The sequence below is a fragment of the Nerophis ophidion genome, linkage group LG17 (assembly GCF_033978795.1).
Source record: "Nerophis ophidion isolate RoL-2023_Sa linkage group LG17, RoL_Noph_v1.0, whole genome shotgun sequence".
Lineage (NCBI taxonomy): Eukaryota > Metazoa > Chordata > Actinopteri > Syngnathiformes > Syngnathidae > Nerophis > Nerophis ophidion.
The window spans coordinates 4813370-4833633 of record NC_084627.1 but is presented as its reverse complement, the minus strand read 5'-3'; the positions used below and the strand labels follow the sequence as shown (position 1 = coordinate 4833633).

At 34.4% G+C, this 20264-nt stretch overlaps 1 protein-coding gene across 3 annotated transcripts in view; it reads left to right on the top strand.

The window, feature by feature from the left end:
- The first annotated feature begins 1427 nt into the window (after window positions 1–1427).
- The window catches only part of LOC133535833 (glutathione hydrolase 5 proenzyme-like), a 20185-nt gene continuing 1348 nt past the window's right edge, over window positions 1428–20264 (top strand). For all 3 annotated transcript variants that reach the window (XM_061875800.1, XM_061875799.1, XM_061875801.1), the window contains exons 1-9: window positions 1428–1670; window positions 5455–5582; window positions 5641–5739; window positions 5812–6007; window positions 8880–9040; window positions 9119–9265; window positions 9330–9460; window positions 16892–17085; window positions 17149–17240. In XM_061875800.1, the coding sequence (XP_061731784.1) occupies window positions 1498–1670; window positions 5455–5582; window positions 5641–5739; window positions 5812–6007; window positions 8880–9040; window positions 9119–9265; window positions 9330–9460; window positions 16892–17085; window positions 17149–17240 (1321 nt within the window). In that variant the 5' untranslated portion in view covers window positions 1428–1497. The remainder of the gene's footprint in view (window positions 1671–5454; window positions 5583–5640; window positions 5740–5811; window positions 6008–8879; window positions 9041–9118; window positions 9266–9329; window positions 9461–16891; window positions 17086–17148; window positions 17241–20264) is intronic.

The window sequence follows — 20264 nt, the reverse complement described above, 5'->3', positions numbered from 1 at the left end:
AAGCGGTTTCTAAGGGGAGGGGGTCAAAAAGAGCCATCACAGAAAACAGTTCACAGAAAAGGTCGTAAAACAGTTAAAAGAAAAGGTCGCCTGGCCTGCTTCCTCTCCGCTTTGTAGTTCTCAAGTCAAGACAAACTCTTTCTGTGGATTACAATACACGAAAGAAACAGAACATCTTCATGTTGCTTCCCATCCTACTGAGTGGAGTTTTACAGGCCTTTTTGCTTAGTAGGGTCAAAGACAGCTTTTGTCTGCTCATGTCAAACATAGTTGTTGTCAGGTTCAAACACTGTGACTTCTATTAAACAAGACAAGAAGTAAGGAATCAAACAGAGACGTAATTAAATTTTGGCTCAATGAGGAGAAACGCGTAGACCCGTACCCTTGCAGAGTGTCACCACGCTCTGACGAAACATTGTACGTCTTCTCTTTTATTTGGACTTTCCCTGATTTTGGCAAAAGCGGTTTCTAAGGGGAGGGGGTCAAAAACAGCCATCTACTTTGGTTGCAGAACAGTTTAAAGAAAAAGTCGTAAAACAGTTCGAAGAAAAGGTCGGCCGGAGAGGAGTTTGATACTGCTTCCTCTCAGCTTTGTAGTTCTCGGGTCAAGACAAAATCTTTCTGTAGATTACAATAGATCAAAGAAACAGAACACCTTCATGTTGCTTCCCATCCTACTGCGTGGAGTTTTACAGGCCTTTTTGCCTAGTAGGATCAAAGACAGCTTTTGTCTGCTCATGTCAACACAAAGTGTTGTGAGGACTTAGATACAATTATTCCGACAGTTGTTGTGTTGACTTTAAAACATAGTTGTTGTCAGGTTCAAACACTGTGACATCTATTAAACAAGACAAGAAGCAAGGAATCAAACAGAGACGTAATTAAATTTGGCTCAATGAGAAGAAACGTGCACACCCGTACCCTTGTAGAGTGTCACCACGCTCTGACGAAACATCGTACGCCTCCTCTTTTATTTGGACTTTCCCTGATTTTGGCAAAAGTGGGTTCTAAGGGGAGGGGGTCAAAAAGAGCCATCACAGAAAACAGTTCACAGAAAAGGTCGTAAAACAGTTCAAAGAAAAGGTCGCCTGGCCTGCTTCCTCTCCGCTTTGTAGTTCTCAAGTCAAGACAAACTCTTTCTGCGGATTACAATACATGAAAGAAACAGAACACCTTCATGTTGCTTCCCATCCTACACAGTGGAGTTTTACAAGCTTTTTTTTGCTTGGTAGGATCAAAGACAGCTTTTGTCTGCTCATGTCAACACAAACTTAAGTGATGACTTAGATACAATTATTTTGACAGTTGTTGTGTTGACAACACAATTTCAACTTGTGGGACCCCTGGGATGTATCTATAAGTGGTGATTTAGGTCATCAGAGTTGCAAGGCATTTATGGACGGTCCCTAAAGTGGCGAGGCAGGGAGTGTCTTGCACGAGGCGTAAAGTTGCCGGAGGATCAGTGCTGGGTTTATTCCACACGTGGAAGTGGATTCGATGGCCACATTCCAGGCCTGGGTTGTGCGTTGCTGCATCGTCAGTGCGTTAGTGTGCACGGCGGCTCTGCTGTGTGTGTGCGTGACCTTCCTGCTGCCCACGCCGTGCGCCGGCGGCGCCTTCAAGCAGGCCGCCGTGGCCGCAGACTCGCTGCTTTGCTCTCAGGTCGGCAGGTAAGACTTGGATCGGACTATTTTTTTGTCACCAGACTGCAGATTTACTTGGTGCAAGGAGATAAGCAGTTTATGATAAGCGCTAAGTGTGTGTGTGTGTGTGTGTGTGTGTGTGTGTGTGTGTGTGTGTGTGTGTGTGTGTGTGTGTGTGTGTGTGTGTGTATATGTATATAAATACAGCAGGGGTCACCAACCTTTTTGAAACCAAGACCTACTTCTTGGGTACTGATTAATGTGAAGGGCTACCAGTTTGATACACACTTAAATAAATTGCCAGAAATATGAAGGGCTACCAGTTTGATACACACTTAAATAAATTGCCAGAAATATGAAGGGCTACCAGTTTGATACACACTTAAATAAATTGCCAGAAATATGAAGGGCTACCAGTTTGATACACACTTAAATAAATTGCCAGAAATATGAAGGGCTACCAGTTTGATACACACTTAAATAAATTGCCAGAAATATGAAGGGCTACCAGTTTGATACACACTTAAATAAATTGCCAGAAATATGAAGGGCTACCAGTTTGATACACACTTAAATAAATTGCCAGAAATATGAAAGGCTACCAGTTTGATACACACTTAAATAAATCGCCAGAAATATGAAGGGCTACCAGTTTGATACACACTTAAATAAATTGCCAGAAATATGAAGGGCTACCAGTTTGATACACACTTAAATAAATTGCCAGAATTATGAAGGGCTACCAGTTTGATACACACTTAAATAAATTGCCAGAATTATGAAGGGCTACCAGTTTGATACACACTTAAATAAATTGCCAGAAATATGAAGGGCTACTAGTTTGATACACACTTAGATAAATTGCCAGAAATATGAAGGGCTACCAGTTTGATACACACTTAGATAAATTGCCAGAAATATGAAGGGCTACCAGTTTGATACACACTTAAATAAATTGCCAGAAATATGAAGGGCTACCAGTTTGATACACACTTAAATAAATTGCCGGAAATATGAAGGGCTACCAGTTTGATACACACTTAAATAAATCGACAGAAATATGAAGGGCTACCAGTTTGATACACACTTAAATAAATTGCCAGGAATATGAAGGGCTACCAGTTTGATACACACTTAAATAAATTGCCAGAAATATGAAGGGCTACCAGTTTGATACACACTTAAATAAATTGCCAGAAATATGAAGGGCTACCAGTTTGATACACACTTAAATAAATCGCCAGAAATATGAAGGGCTACCAGTTTGATACACACTTAAATAAATTGCCAGAAATATGAAGGGCTACTAGTTTGATACACACTTAGATAAATTGCCAGAAATATGAAGGGCTACCAGTTTGATACACACCTAAATAAATTGCCAGAATTATGAAGGGCTACCAGTTTGATACACACTTAAATAAATCGCCAGAAATATGAAGGGCTACCAGTTTGATACACACTTAAATAAATTGCCAGAAATATGAAGGGCTACCAGTTTGATACACACTTAAATAAATTGCCAGAAATATGAAGGGCTACCAGTTTGATACACACTTGAATAAATTGCCAGAAATATGAAGGGCTACCAGTTTGATACACACTTAAATAAATTGCCAGAAATATGAAGGGCTACCAGTTTGATACACACTTGAATAAATTGCCAGAAATATGAAGGGCTACCAGTTTGATACACACTTGAATAAATTGCCAGAAATATGAAGGGCTACCAGTTTGATACACACTTAAATAAATTGCCAGAAATATGAAGGGCTACCAGTTTGATACACACTTAAATAAATTGCCAGAAATATGAAGGGCTACCAGTTTGATACACACTTAAATAAATTGCCGGAAAAATGAAGGGCTACCAGTTTGATACACACTTAAATAAATTGCCAGAAATATGAAGGGCTACCAGTTTGATACACACTTAAATCAATTGCCAGAAATATGAAGGGCTACCAGTTTGATACACACTTAAATAAATTGCCAGAAATATGAAGGGCTACCAGTTTGATACACACTTAAATACATTGCCAGAAATATGAAGGGCTACCAGTTTGATACACACTTAAATAAATTGCCAGAAATATGAAGGGCTACTAGTTTGATACACACTTAAATAAATTGCCAGAAATATGAAGGGCTACCAGTTTGATACACACTTAAATAAATTGCCAGAAATATGAAGGGCTACCAGTTTGATACACACTTAAATAAATTGCCAGAAATATGAAGGGCTACCAGTTTGATACACACTTAAATAAATTGCCAGAAATATGAAGGGCTACCAGTTTGATACACGCTTAAATAAATTGCCAGAAATATGAAGGGCTACCAGTTTGATACACACTTAAATAAATTGCCAGAAATATGAAGGGCTACCAGTTTGATACACACTTAAATAAATTGCCAGAAATATGAAGGGCTACCAGTTTGATACACACTTAAATAAATTGCCAGAAATATGAAGGGCTACCAGTTTGATACACACTTAAATAAATTGCCAGAAATAGCCAATTTGCTCAATTTACCTTTAATTAAAAAAAAAAAAAAAATATATATATATATATATATATACATATATATATATATATATACATATATATATATATATATATATACATATATATATATATATATATACATATATATATATATATATATATATATATATATATATATAATTGGTCATTCCACCGTACATTTTTTTTCCTTTTACGGAAGTTTTTTTTTGTAGAGAATAAATGATGAAAAAAACACTTAATCGAACGGTTTAAAAGAGGAGAAAACAGGAAAAAAAATGAAAATAAAATGTTGAAACATAATTTATCTTCAATTTCGACTCTTTAGAATTCAAAATTCCACTGAAAAAAATGAATAGAAAAACTAGCTAATTCGAATCTTTTTGAAAAATGTTTTTAAAAGAATTTATGGAACATCATTAGTCATTTTTCCTGATTAAGATTAATTTTAAAATTTTGATGACATGTTTTAAATAGGTTAAAATCCAATCTGCATTTTGTTAGAATATATAACAAATTGGACCAAGCTATAATTCTAACAAAGACAAATCATTATTTCTTCTAGATTTTCCAGATTTAAAATGTTAAAAGAAATCCAAAAGACTTTGAGAGAAGATTTAAATTTGATTCTATAGATTTTTTAGATTTGCCAGAATTTTTTGGGGAATTTTAATCATAATAAGTTTGAAGAAGTATTTCACAAATATTCTTCGTGGAAAAAACAGAAGCTAAAATGAAGAATTAAATTAAAATATATTTATTATTTCTTTACAATAAAAAAAAAACAATGCTTGAACATTGATTTAAATTGTCAGGAAAGAAGAGGAAGGAATTTAAAAGGTAAAAAGCTATAAGTGTTTAAAAATCCTAAAATCATTTTTAAGGTTGTATTTTTTTTCTCTAAAATTGTCTTTCTGAAAGTTATAAGAAGCAAAGTAAAAAAAAAAATATTTAAACAAGTGAAGACCAAGTCTTTAAAATATTTTCTGGGACTTTCAAATTCTATTTGAGTTTTGTCTCTCTTAGAATTAAAAATGTCGAGCAAAGCGAGACCGGCTTGCTAGTAAATAAATACAATTTAAAAAATAGAGGCAGCTCACTGGTAAGTGCTGCTATTTGAGCTATTTTTAGAACAGGCCAGCGGGCGACTCATCTGGTCCTTATGGGCAGATATGTATATATATATATATATATATATATATATATATATATATATATATATATATATATATATATATGAGCATGTTTTAACACTCACTTGCTCCTTCTGTCTTTCCTTCCAGGGATGTCCTCCAACAGGGTGGCTCGGCAGTAGATGGCGCCATTGCAGTTCTCCTGTGCACCTCTGTGGTCTATCCTCAAAGTATGGGCCTTGGCGGAGGCTCTGTGGTCACAGTCAGAAACAAAACAGGTCGGTTTCTCTCTCATTCACTCGCAGAACGTCTTCAAGCCCGATGTCTTCTCCCCAGGCCAGGTGACGGTCTTCAACTTCAGGGAGACCGTACCTCGGATGTTTCGACACAACCTCTTGGACGAATGCACTACAACCGCCGGCAAACACATGGCAGGTCATTAATTCATCAATAATCAGCAATATTGATTGTTATCAAGCCTTACTTTCCGGTGTTCTTACCTCCAAGGTAGTCAGTGGATCGGCGTTCCAGGAGAGCTGCGAGGCTATGAAGTTCTGCACCAGAAGTACGGCAGACTGCCCTGGTCCAAACTTTTTGAGCAGTCTATCCAACTGGCGAAGGAGGGCATCCCTGTGCCCCCTTTTCTGGGGAAGCTGCTGCACTTTCCTGCCATCAAGAGCAGAGTGGAAAGTTCAGCACTTTGGTATGCAAACATGTGGATTAGATGCAGAATATTTAATAGAGATGATACAGGAAACCGATAGAATACACATCAGCTGCAACATTAGAAAAAATAATAGAGGATTAATAAAAATAAATAAAAATTAGCTGTAATATGCAAAATATTAAATAAACAATTAAAAAAATACAGAAAATTTAATTAATTATGTATAACATTTAAAACTATTTTTTTAAAATATAATTAAGTGACATAGTTGTGAATGTCATAGGCCACCTGTAAAAGATCATCCCTTTTTCCAGATTTTTCCGGACACATAAATTAAAAAAAAATCAAATAAAAATAAAAAATAAAACAAAAAAATAAAAAAACAATGTAAAATAAATTCAGAAATTTTCCCTTTCTGGGAACGAATAAAAAAAATAAAAAAATAAAAAAATGTTGGTCAAATATCATGAAATGTACATTACATAATACCTACAAATGTCACAGGCCAGCTGTAAAACATATTCGCTCATGCAATTCTTGGTGTTTGATTTTTTCTCTTATTAATGTTTAGACAGAGATGACCAGAACAGAAAAACAGCAATAAACTTTTTTTTTTTCAAAAAGGGGAAAAATTAAATCAAATCAAATAAAGCTAAAATAGAAATAACAATACTTATATATAGAAGAGAAAGAACAAACATCCACCCCAAAAAGGAACACAAAAAAAAACTAACAAAAAACCCCAAAACAAAACAAAACAAAAAACTAAACCTAGCTTGCCATTGTTGATATAATATCTAGAAATAAATAAATACATCAATAATGCAAAAAAAAAGTTGTATTTTTCAATTATTAAAATTTGATAAATGTATAAAAAAAATATGTAAAACATGTTGGAATGTTTCAATGAATAATAAAAAATAAAAAAATTATTGGTTTACAAAAAATCTTAATGTATGTTAAATAAAATATGTTATGTATCTTCAAATATTACATGTTTGCAGCAAAACACTCACTGAAAAAATATTAAATAAATAAGATATTTAAAAAATTCTAAAGTAAATGCAGAAAATGTCCTCTTTGGGAATAATTACAAAAATAAAATAAAATTTACTCTAAAAATGTTTATGAAACATACATTATTAAGTATAGTTGCACAGGCTAGCTGTAAAACAATCCCGTATTAAGATATAATACTTTTAAAATAATATTGTATATTAATAAATTAAAATAAGTAAATATAAAATTAAAGCAAATACACAAAATGTATTATTTCTATATTAAAATTAATTGTATTTCTTATATATTACTAAATTAAAATAAATTAATAAAATCCAAGTAAATATTGCAAATATTCTCTTTGCTTATTATAATAAAAGTCCCTTATTAAGACATAATACTTTTAAAATAATATTGTATATTATTAAATAAAATAACATAAATATAAATTAAAGCAAATACACAAAATGTATTATTTCTATATTAAAATTAATTGTATCTCTTATATATTACTAAATTAAAATAAATTAATAAAATACAAGTAAATATTGCAAATATTCTCTTTGCTTATTCAAATAAAAGTCCCTTATTAAGACATAATACTTTAAAAAAATATTGTATATTATTAAATAAAATAAGATAAATACAAAATTAAAGCAAATACACAAAATTGATTATTTCTATATTAAAATTAATTGTATTTCTTATATATTACTAAATTAAAATAAATTAATAAAATCCAAGTAAATATTACAAATATTCTCTTTGCTTATTAAAATAAAAGTCTCTTATTAAGACATAATACTTTTTAAATAATATTGTGTATTAATAAATTAAAATAAGATAAATACAAATTCAAGCAAATACACAAAATGTATTATTTCTATATTAAAATTTATTTTATTTTTTATATATTATTACATTAAAATAAATAAATTAAAGCAAATACACAAAATTTATTATTTCTATATTAAAATTAATTGTATTTCTTATATATTACTAAATCAAAATAAATTAATAAAATCCAAGTAAATATTGCAAATATTCTCTTTGCTTATTAAAATAAAAGTCCCTTATTAAGACATAATACTTTTAAAATAATATTGTGTATTAATAAATTAAAATAAGATAAATACAAATCAAAGCAAATACACAAAATGTATTATTTCTGTATTAAAATTAATTGTATTTTTATATATTAATAAATTTAAATAAAGAAAGAAAATCTAAGTAAATATTGCAAATATTCTCTTTGCTTATTCAAATAAAAGTCCCTTATTAAGACTTAATACTTTTTAAATAATATTGTGTATTAATACATTAAAATAAGATAAATACCAATTCAAGCAAATACACAAAATGTATTATTTCTATATTAAAATTAATCTTATTTTTTATATATTAATAAATTAAAATAAAAAAATTAAAGCAAATACACAAAATGTATTATTTCTATATTAAATTTTTTTTTTTTTTTATATATTACTAAATTAAAATAAATAAAGAAAATCCAAGTAAATATTGCAAATATTCTCTTTGCTTATTAAAATAAAAGTCCCTTATTAAGACATAAAACTTTTAAAATAATATTGTGTATTAATAAATTAAAATAAGATAAATACAAATTCAAGCAAATACACAAAATGTATTATTTCTATATTAAAATTAACATTATTTTTTTATATATTACTAAATTTAAATAAATAAAGAAAATCTAAATAAATATTGCAAACATCCTCTTTGCTTATTAAAGTAAAAATACATTCAAAATAAATACAGAAAATGTCGTCTTTGTATGTTCTTAATTAAAAATTAAATGTAAAAAATCTAAATAAAAACTGTGTACATTATTAAATTAAAATACTTGGAAAAAAAATAGTTACAAATATTTGACCTTCCCTCCTCCCAGTGAAGTTTTCTGCAACAACAACAAAAGTGCCCTGACGACAGGAGACATCATGAAGTTTCCTCGACTGGCCGAGAGCATGGAGGTGATTGCCGGGCAAGGAGTGGACGCTTTCTACAACGGAAGGATAGGCCGCCATTTAATTCAAGATGTAAAAGATGCAGGTGGGTAGAGAACAGCCACTCAATAAACAATAAATCAATACCAGTAGAATAAGTTTTAAAAAAAGGTATCACTCTCAGGTGGAACATTAGAAATGGAGGATCTGAGGTCTTACCAGGTGAGGGTGGTGGACCCCTGGACTGTTCCTTTGGGGGACACCTTCATGCACATCCCCCCGCCACCAGCTGGGGGCGCCCTGCTGGCCTTCATCCTCAAGATAATGCAAGGTGGCACAGTCACACAAAAACGAATGAATGAATGAATGAATGAATATTTCCTTTCTTTCAACAGGGTTCTCCTTGACGCCACGTTCCCTGGTCGGGGAGCAGAAAGTCCAGTTCTACCACCGTTATATCGAGGCAGCCAAATTCGCCAATGCTCAGCGAGGGGCCATTCGTGATCCTTTCTTCAACAGCAAGACGGTCAGGATCAGAAATATACTCATCATATTATTATTATGGACAAACATGTGGATTAGATGCAGAATATTTAATGGAGATGATACAGGAAACCGATAGAATACACATCAGCTGCAACATTAGAAAAAATAATAGAGGATTAATAAAAATAAAAATAAAATAGCTGTAATATGCAAAATATTAAATAAACAATTAAAAAAATACAGAAAATTAAATTAATTATGTATAACATTTAAAACTATTTTTTAAAAATATAATTAAGTGACATAGTTGTGAATGTCATAGGCCACCTGTAAAACATCATTCCTTTTTCCAGATTTTTCCAGACACATAAATTTAAAAAAATTAAATAAAAATAAAAATTAAAACAAAAAAAATAAAAAAAACAATCTAAAATAAATTCAGAAATGTTCCCTTTCTGGGAATGAATAAAAAAAAAAAATGTTGGTCAAATATCATGAAATGTACATTACATAATACCTACAAATGTCACAGGCCAGCTGTAAAACATATTCGCTCATGCCATTTTTGGTGTTTGATTTTTTTCTTATTAATGTTTGGACAGAGATGACCGGAACAGAAAAACAGCAATAAACTTTTTTTTTTTTCAAAAAGAGAAAAATTAAATCAAATCAAATAAAGCTAAAATAAAAATAACAATACTTATACATAGAAGATAAAGAACAAACATCCACCCCAAAAAGGAACACAAAAAAACTAACAAAAAAAACCCAAAAGAAAACAAAAACAAACTAAACCTTGCTTGCCATTGTTGATATAATATCTAGAAATAAATAAATACATCAATAATACAAAAAAAAGTTGTATTTTTCAATGATTAAAATTTGATAAATGTATAAAAAAAATATGTAAAACATGTTGGAATGTTTCAATGAATAATAAAAAAAAATAATTCTTGGTTTAGAAATGAATTTAATATATGTTAAATAAAATATGTTATGTACCTTCAAATATTACATGTTTGCAGCAAAACACGCACTGAAAAAATATTAAATAAATAAGATATTTATTTATTATTATTATTATATTATTACTATGGACAAGGATGATTGGGGATAGCTCAACAAAAACAGCCCGGTGGCGCCTCTACAGCAGCAAAGTGGTATTGCAGTACAAAAGTCATGTTTTAACGTGGCGAAGGAGTCGCTCGCAAAAAAAAAATAAGTGTTGTTTTACACTTTTAAAACAAAAAAGTTGGCACATCGTGTAAATGGTAAATAAAAACAGAATACAATAGTTTGCAAATAAAACCCTGATTCCATATGAGTTGGGAAATTGTGTTCAATGTAAATATAAACGGAATACAATGATTTGCAAATAAATAATCATTAGCTTTAGAATTTGATGCCAGCAACACGTGACAAATAAGTTGGAAAAGGTGGCAATAAATACTGATAAAGTTGAGGAGTGCTCATCAAACACTTATTTGGAACATCCCACGGGTGTGCAGGCTAATTGGGAACAGGTGGTGGGTACAAAAACAGCTTCCCAAAAAATGCTCAGTCTTTCACAAGAAAGGATGGGGCGAGGTACACCCCTTTGTCCACAACTGTGTGAGCAAATAGTCAAACAGTTTAAGAACAACATTTCTCAAAGTGCAATTGCAAGAAATTTAGGGATTTCAACATTTCCGGTCCATAATATCATCAAAAGGTTCAGAGAATCTGGAGAAATCACTCCACGTAAGCAGCATGGCCGGAAACCATCATTGAATGACCGTGACCTTCGATCCCTCAGACGGCACTGTATCAAAAACCGACATACATCTCTAAAGGATATCACCACATGGGCTCAGGAACACTTCAGAAAACCACTGTCACTAAATACAGTTGGTCGCTACATCTGTAAGTGCAAGTTAAAGCTCTACTATGCAAAGCGAAAGCCATTTATCAACAACATCCAGAAACGCCGCCGGCTTCTCTGGGCCCGAGATCATCTAAGATGGACTGATGCAAAGTGGAAAAGTGTTCTGTGGTCTGACGAGTCCACATTTTAAATTGTTTTTGGAAATATTCGACATCATGTCCTCCAGACCAAAGGGGAAGCGAACCATCCAGACTGTTATCGGCTCAAATTTGAAAAGCCAGCATCTGTGATGGTATGGGGGTGCATTAGTGCCCAAGGCATGGGTAACTTACACATCTGTGATGGCACCATTAATGCTGGAAGGTACATACAGGTTTTGGAACAACATATGCTGCCATCTAAGCGCCATCTTTTTCATGGACGCCCCTGCTTATTTCAGAAAGACAATGCCAAGCCACATTCAGCACGTGTTACAACAGCGTGGCTTCGTAAAAAAAAGAGTGCGGGTGCTTTCCTGGCCCGCCTGCAGTCCAGACATATCTCCCATCGAAAATGTGTGGCGCATTATGAAGCGTAAAATACGACAGCGGAGACCCCGGACTGTTGAACGACTGAAGCTCTACATAAAACAAGAATGGGAAAGAATTCCACTTTCAAAGCTTCAACAATTAGTTTCCTCAGTTCCCAAACGTTTATTGAGTGTTGTTAAAAGAAAAGGTGATGTAACACAGTGGTGAACATGCCCTTTCCCAACTACTTTGGCACGTGTTGCAGCCATGAAATTCTAAGTTAATTATTATTTTAAAAAAAAATAATGTTTATCAGTTTGAACATCAAATATGTTGTTTTGTAGCATATTCAATTGAATATGGGTTGCAAATCATTGTATTCTGTTTATATTTACATCTAACACAATTTCCCAGCTCATATGGAAACAGGGTTTGTACTACAATATATATTCAATGAAATAGACTGCAAAGACAAGATAATTAATGTTCCAAATGAGAAATTTGCAAAAAATCTTTAATTTGGAATTTAATGGCTACAACACATTGCAAAAAAGTTATGTAAACTAATGCAAAGTATCCAAACAAAAGAAAAATAAGTGATTAATAACATTGATTAATATTTTTTTTTTTACAGTTTGTCCCTCATAATGTTGACAAAATACCACAATGTCTCCTGACCCGTGGCCCGGATCATGTTTTGTTGTTTTCTGTTAGTTTTGGACTCCCTCAGTACCTGTTTTGTGCACGTCTGGGTTAGTTTTAGTTTCCATGGGGATTAATTGGGTTCACCTGCCCCCGGTTACAGGTCGGCACGCTCACCTGTTGTGGACCACTAATCAGAGAGCTATTTACTCACCTCTCTCGCCACACTCGCCCTGGCTTCATTGTTTTTGCTGTACGCAAAGTGCTACGAATTAATCATGTTCCTACCTGCAAGTCTGTTTGCATCCCGGGGGGAACGAACCTCGAAGCAAGTGGTGTGAGAGTCCAGTCCATAGTGGATCTAACATAATAGTGTGAGAGTCCAGTCCATAGTGGATCTAACATAATAGTGTGAGAGTCCAGTCCATAGTGGATCTAACATAATAGTGTGAGAGTCCAGTCCATAGTGGATCTAACATAATAGTGTGAGAGTCCAGTCCATAGTGGATCTAACATAATAGTGAGAGTCCAGTCCATAGTGGATCTAACATAATAGTGAGAGTCCAGTCCATAGTGGATCTAACATAATAGTGTGAGAGTCCAGTCCATAGTGGATCTAACATAATAGTGAGAGTCCAGTCCATAGTGGATCTAACATAATAGTGAGAGAGTCCAGTCCATAGTGGATCTAACATAATAGTGAGAGTCCAGTCCATAGTGGATCTAACATAATAGTGTGAGTCCAGTCCATAGTGGATCTAACATAATAGTGTGAGAGTCCAGTCCATAGTGGATCTAACATAATAGTGTGAGAGTCCAGTCCATAGTGGATCTAACATAATAGTGTGAGAGTCCAGTCCATAGTGGATCTAACATAATAGTGTGAGAGTCCAGTCCATAGTGGATCTAACATAATAGTGAGAGTCCAGTCCATAGTGGATCTAACATAATAGTGAGAGTCCAGTCCATAGTGGATCTAACATAATAGTGTGAGAGTCCAGTCCATAGTGGATCTAACATAATAGTGAGAGTCCAGTCCATAGTGGATCTAACATAATAGTGAGAGAGTCCAGTCCATAGTGGATCTAACATAATAGTGAGAGTCCAGTCCATAGTGGATCTAACATAATGGTAGGAGTCCAGTCCATAGTGGATCTAACATAATAGTGAGAGAGTCCAGTCCAAAGTAGATCTAACATAATAGTGAGAGTCCAGTCCATAGTGGATCTAACATAATAGTGTGAAAGTCCAGTCCATAGTGGATCTAACATAATAGTGAGAGAGTCCAGTCCATAGTGGATCCAACATAATAGTGAGAGTCCAGTCCATAGTGGATCTAACATAATAGTGAGAGTCCAGTCCATAGTGGATCAAACATAATAGTGTGAGAGTCCAGTCCATAGTGGATCTAACATAATAGTGTGAGAGTCCAGTCCATAGTGGATCTAACATAATAGTGTGAGAGTCCAGTCCATAGTGGATCTAACATAATAGTGTGAGAGTCCAGTCCATAGTGGATCTAACATAATAGTGAGAGTCCAGTCCATAGTGGATCTAACATAATAGTGAGAGTCCAGTCCATAGTGGATCTAACATAATAGTGTGAGAGTCCAGTCCATAGTGGATCTAACATAATAGTGAGAGTCCAGTCCATAGTGGATCTAACATAATAGTGAGAGAGTCCAGTCCATAGTGGATCTAACATAATAGTGAGAGTCCAGTCCATAGTGGATCTAACATAATGGTAGGAGTCCAGTCCATAGTGGATCTAACATAATAGTGAGAGAGTCCAGTCCAAAGTAGATCTAACATAATAGTGAGAGTCCAGTCCATAGTGGATCTAACATAATAGTGTGAAAGTCCAGTCCATAGTGGATCTAACATAATAGTGAGAGAGTCCAGTCCATAGTGGATCCAACATAATAGTGAGAGTCCAGTCCATAGTGGATCTAACATAATAGTGTGAAAGTCCAGTCCATAGTGGATCTAACATAATAGTGAGAGAGTCCAGTCCATAGTGGATCCAACATAATAGTGAGAGTCCAGTCCATAGTGGATCTAACATAATAGTGAGAGTCCAGTCCATAGTGGATCAAACATAATAGTGTGAGAGTCCAGTCCATAGTGGATCTAACATAATAGTGAGAGTCCAGTCCATAGTGGATCTAACATAATAGTGAGAGTCCAGTCCATAGTGGATCTAACATAATAGTGAGAGAGTCCAGTCCATAGTGGATATAACATAATAGTGTGAGAGTCCAGTCCATAGTGGATCGAACATAATAGTGAGAGTCCAGGCCATAGTGGATCTAACATAATAGTGAGAGAGTCCAGTCCATAGTGGATCTAACATGATAGTGTGAGAGTCCAGTCCATAGTGGATCTAACATAATAGTGTGAGAGTCCAGTCCATAGTGGATCTAACATAATAGTGTTAGAGTCCAGTCCATAGTGGATCTAACATAATAGTGTGAGAGTCCAGTCCATAGTGGATCTAACATAATAGTGTGAGAGTCCAGTCCATAGTGGATCTAACATAATAGTGTGAGTCCAGTCCATAGTGGATCTAACATAATAGTGATAGTCCGGTCCATTGTGGATCTAACATAATGGTAGGAGTCCAGTCCATAGTGGATCTAACATAATAGTGAGAGTCCAGTCACTAGTGGATCTAACATAATAGTGTGAGAGTCCAGTCCATAGTGGATCTAACATAATAGTGAGAGTCCAGTCCATAGTGGATCTAACATAATAGTGAGAGTCCCGTCCATAGTGGATCTAACATAATAGTGAGAGTCCAGTCCAGAGTGGATCTAACATAATAGTGAGAGAGTCCAGTCCATAGTGGATCCAACATAATAGTGAGAGTCCAGTCCATAGTGGATCTAACATAATAGTGAGAGTCCAGTCCATAGTGGATCAAACATAATAGTGTGAGAGTCCAGTCCATAGTGGATCTAACATAATAGTGAGAGTCCAGTCCATAGTGGATCTAACATAATAGTGAGAGTCCAGTCCATAGTGGATCTAACATAATAGTGAGAGAGTCCAGTCCATAGTGGATATAACATAATAGTGTGAGAGTCCAGTCCATAGTGGATCGAACATAATAGTGAGAGTCCAGGCCATAGTGGATCTAACATAATAGTGAGAGAGTCCAGTCCATAGTGGATCTAACATAATAGTGTGAGAGTCCAGTCCATAGTGGATCTAACATAATAGTGAGAGAGTCCAGTCCATAGTGGATATAACATAATAGTGAGAGTCCAGTCACTAGTGGATCTAACATAATAGTGTGAGAGTCCAGTCCATAGTGGATCTAACATAATAGTGAGAGTCCAGTCCATAGTGGATCTAACATAATAGTGAGAGTCCCGTCCATAGTGGATCTAACATAATAGTGAGAGTCCAGTCCAGAGTGGATCTAACATAATAGTGAGAGAGTCCAGTCCATAGTGGATCCAACATAATAGTGAGAGTCCAGTCCATAGTGGATCTAACATAATAGTGAGAGTCCAGTCCATAGTGGATCAAACATAATAGTGTGAGAGTCCAGTCCATAGTGGATCTAACATAATAGTGAGAGTCCAGTCCATAGTGGATCTAACATAATAGTGAGAGTCCAGTCCATAGTGGATCTAACATAATAGTGAGAGAGTCCAGTCCATAGTGGATATAACATAATAGTGTGAGAGTCCAGTCCATAGTGGATCGAACATAATAGTGAGAGTCCAGGCCATAGTGGATCTAACATAATAGTGAGAGAGTCCAGTCCATAGTGGATCTAACATGATAGTGTGAGAGTCCAGTCCATAGTGGATCTAACATAATAGTGTGAGAGTCCAGTCCATAGTGGATCTAACATAATAGTGTTAGAGTCCAGTCCATAGTGGATCTAACATAATAGTGTGAGAGTCCAGTCCATAGTGGATCTAACATAATAGTGTGAGAGTCCAGTCCATAGTGGATCTAACATAATAGTGTGAGTCCAGTCCATAGTGGATCTAACATAATAGTGATAGTCCGGTCCATTGTGGATCTAACATAATGGTAGGAGTCCAGTCCATAGTGGATCTAACATAATAGTGAGAGTCCAGTCACTAGTGGATCTAACATAATAGTGTTAGAGTCCAGTCCATAGTGAATCTAACATAATAGTGTGAGAGTCCAGTCCATAGTGGATCTAACATAATAGTGAGAGTCCCGTCCATAGTGGATCTAACATAATAGTGAGAGTCCAGTCCAGAGTGGATCTAACATAATAGTGAGAGAGTCCAGTCCATAGTGGATCTAACATAATAGTGTGAGAGTCCAGTCCATAGTGGATCTAACATTATAGTGAGAGTCCAGCCCACTTCTTTTGGGCTCTGCGAATCACTAATAAGCTTGAGTCCTTTGAAGGCAGATTTCAATGCTAGAAGATTTGTGAAGGACTCACCACAGGATCTTCTTCCAGAGCGCAGACCACCTCCTGGACCCCGCCTTCATCCAGCACATCAGAGCCAGGATCTCCCCCAACACCACCCATCCTGACGCCTACTACGCCCACACCCACATGCCCCCCCTGCCGGACCGCCCGGGCACATCTCACGTGTCCGTCCTGGACCAAGAGGGACTGGCCGTGTCTGCCACCAGCACCATAAACCACCTGTGAGCTAGAAGGTGTGGCCAAGAACTAGACGAGGTTCTGACTGGTTCTGTCTCTGGTTTTAGGTTCGGAGGAACCGTGTACTCTGCACGGACCGGCATCATCCTCAATAACGAGCTGTCGGACTTCTGTGGGAGGGCAGACTTCTTAAAACCAGGTCAGGAGTTGTAAAAACTGGTTGCCCTCTTTTTACCTGAAGCATTTTTTTATTTTTAAGCTGAAAAATAAAACTGAGCTGCCATTTTACCGTAAAATCTAAAGATTTTACAGTGCATTACTGTAAATGAAAAAAAACCTACTTATTTTTACAGTACTTTTTTGTAAATTGATTTTTCTACGGTCAAATTCTGGCGACTTAGCTGCCATTTTACCGTAAAATCTAAAGATTTTACAGTGCATTACTGTAAATGAAAAAAAACCTACTTATTTTTACAGTACGTTTTTGTAAATTGATTTTTCTACGGTCAAATTCTGGCGACTTAGCTGCCATTTTACCGTAAAATCTAAAGCCGTCTTTACAGTGCATTACTGTAAATGAAAAAAAAAAAACTTTTACAAGCGGTAGGAAATGGATGGATGGATTACTGTGAATAGATTTTTGTTTTATGGTCAAATTCTGGCAACTGAGCTGCCATTTTACCGTAAAATTTAAAGCCGTCCTTACAGTGCATTACTGTAAATTGATGTTTTTATTGTCAAATTTTGGCAACTGAGCTGCCATTTTAACTGTAGAATCTACAGCTTTACAGTGCATTACTGTAAATTGAAAAAAACACATTTATTTTTACAGTGCATTACTGTAAATTGATTTTTCTACGGTCAAATTCTGGCAACTGAGCTGCCATTTTAACCGTAAAATCTAAAACTGTCCTTACAGTGCATTACTGTAAATTGAAAAAAAAAACTTTTATTTTTACAGTGCATTACTGTAAATTGATGTTTTTATTGTCAAATTCCGGCGACTGAGCTGCCATTTTAACTGTAAAATCTACAACTTTACAGTGCATTACTGTAAATTGGAAAAAAAAACTTTTATTTTTACAGTGCATTACTGTAAATCGATTTTTCTACGGTCAAATTCTGGCAACTGAGCTGCCATTTTACCGTAAAATCTAAAGCCGTCCTTACAGTGCATTACTGTAAATGAAAAAAAACACGTTTATTTTTACAGTACATTACTGTAAATGAATGTTTTTATTGTCAAATTCTGGCAACTGAGCTGCCATTTTACCGTTAAATCTAAAGCCGTCCTTACAGTGCATTACTGTAAATTGAAAAAAAAAAACACTTTTATTTTTACAGTGCATTACTGTAAATTGATTTTTCTACGGTCAAATTCTGGCGACTGAGCTGCCATTTTACCGTAAAATCTAAAACTGTCCTTACAGTGCATTACTGTAAATTGAAAAAAAAAAACACTTTTATTTTTACAGTGCATTACTGTAAATTGATGTTTTTATTGTCAAATTCCGGCGACTGAGCTGCCATTTGAACTGTAGAATCTACAGCTTTACAGTGCATTACTGTAAATTGAAAAAAATAAAACTTTTATTTTTTACAGTGCATTACTGTAAATTGATTTTTCTACGGTCAAATTCTGGCAACTGAGCTGCCATTTTAACCGTAAAATTTAAAGTTGTCTTTACAGTGCATTACTGTAAATTGAAAAAAAAAACTTTTATTTTTACAGTACATTATTGTAAATTGATGTTTTATTGTCAAATTCTGGCAACTGAGCTGCCATTTTAACTGTAGAATCTACAGCTTTACAGTGCATTACTGTAAATTGAAAAAAACAAACTTTTATTTTTACTGTGCATTACTGTAAATCGATTTTTCTACGGTCAAATTCTGGCAACTGAGCTGCCATTTTAACCGTAAAATTTAAAGTTGTTCTTACAGTGCATTACTGAAAATTGAAAAAAAAAAACCTTTTATTTTTACAGTGCATTACTGTAAATCGATTTTTCTACGGTCAAATTCTGGCAACTGAGCAGCCATTTTAACGTAAAATTTAAAGTTGTCCTTACAGTGCATTACTGTAAATTGAAAAAAAAAAACCTTTTATTTTTTACAGTGCATTATCGTAAATTGATTTTTCTACGGTCAAATTCTGGCAACTGAGCTGCCATTTTACCGTAAAATCTAAAACTGTCCTTACAGTGCATTAGTGTAAATTGAAAAAAAAAACTTTTATTTTTACAGTGCATTACTGTAAATTGATGTTTTTATTGTCAAATTCTGGCGACTGAGCTGCCATTTTAACTGTAGAATCTACAGCTTTACAGTGCATTACTGTAAAATTGAAAAAAAAACTTTTATTTTTACAGTGCATTACTGTAAATTGATTTTTCTACGGTCAAATTCTGGCAACTGAGCTGCCATTTTAACGTAAAATTTAAAGCCGTCCTTACAGTGCATTACTGTAAATTGATGTTTTTATTGTCAAATTCTGGCAACTGAGCTGCCATTTTAACTGTAGAATATACAGCTTTACAGTGCATTACTGTAAATTGAAAAAAAAAAACACTTTTATTTTTACAGTGCATTACTGTAAATCGATTTTTCTACGGTCAGATTCTGGCAACTGAGCTGCCATTTTAACCGTAAAATTTAAAGTTGTCTTTACAGTGCATTACTGTAAATGAAAAAAAAATATTTTATTTTTACAGTGCATTACTGTAAATTGATTTTTCTACGGTCAAATTCTGGCAACTGAGCTGCCATTTTACCGTAAAATCTAAAACTGTCCTTACAGTGCATTACTGTAAATTGAAAAAAAACACTTTTTTTTTTACAGTACATTACTGTAAATTGATGTTTTATTGTCAATTCTGGCAACTAAGCTGCCATTTTACCGTAAAATCTAAAGCCGTCCTTACAGTGCATTACTGTAAATTGATTTCTCTATGGTCAAATTCTGGCAACTGAGCTGCCATTTTACCGTAAAATCTAAAACTGTCCTTACAGTGCATTACTGTAAATTGGAAAAAAAACTTTTATTTTTACAGTGCATTACTGTAAATTGATGTTTTTATTGTCAAATTCTGGCAACTGAGCTGCCATTTTAACTGTAAAATCTACAGCTTTACAGTGCATTACTGTAAATTGGAAAAAAAAAACTTTTATTTTTACAGTGCATTACTGTAAATCGATTTTTCTACGGTCAAATTCTGGCAAC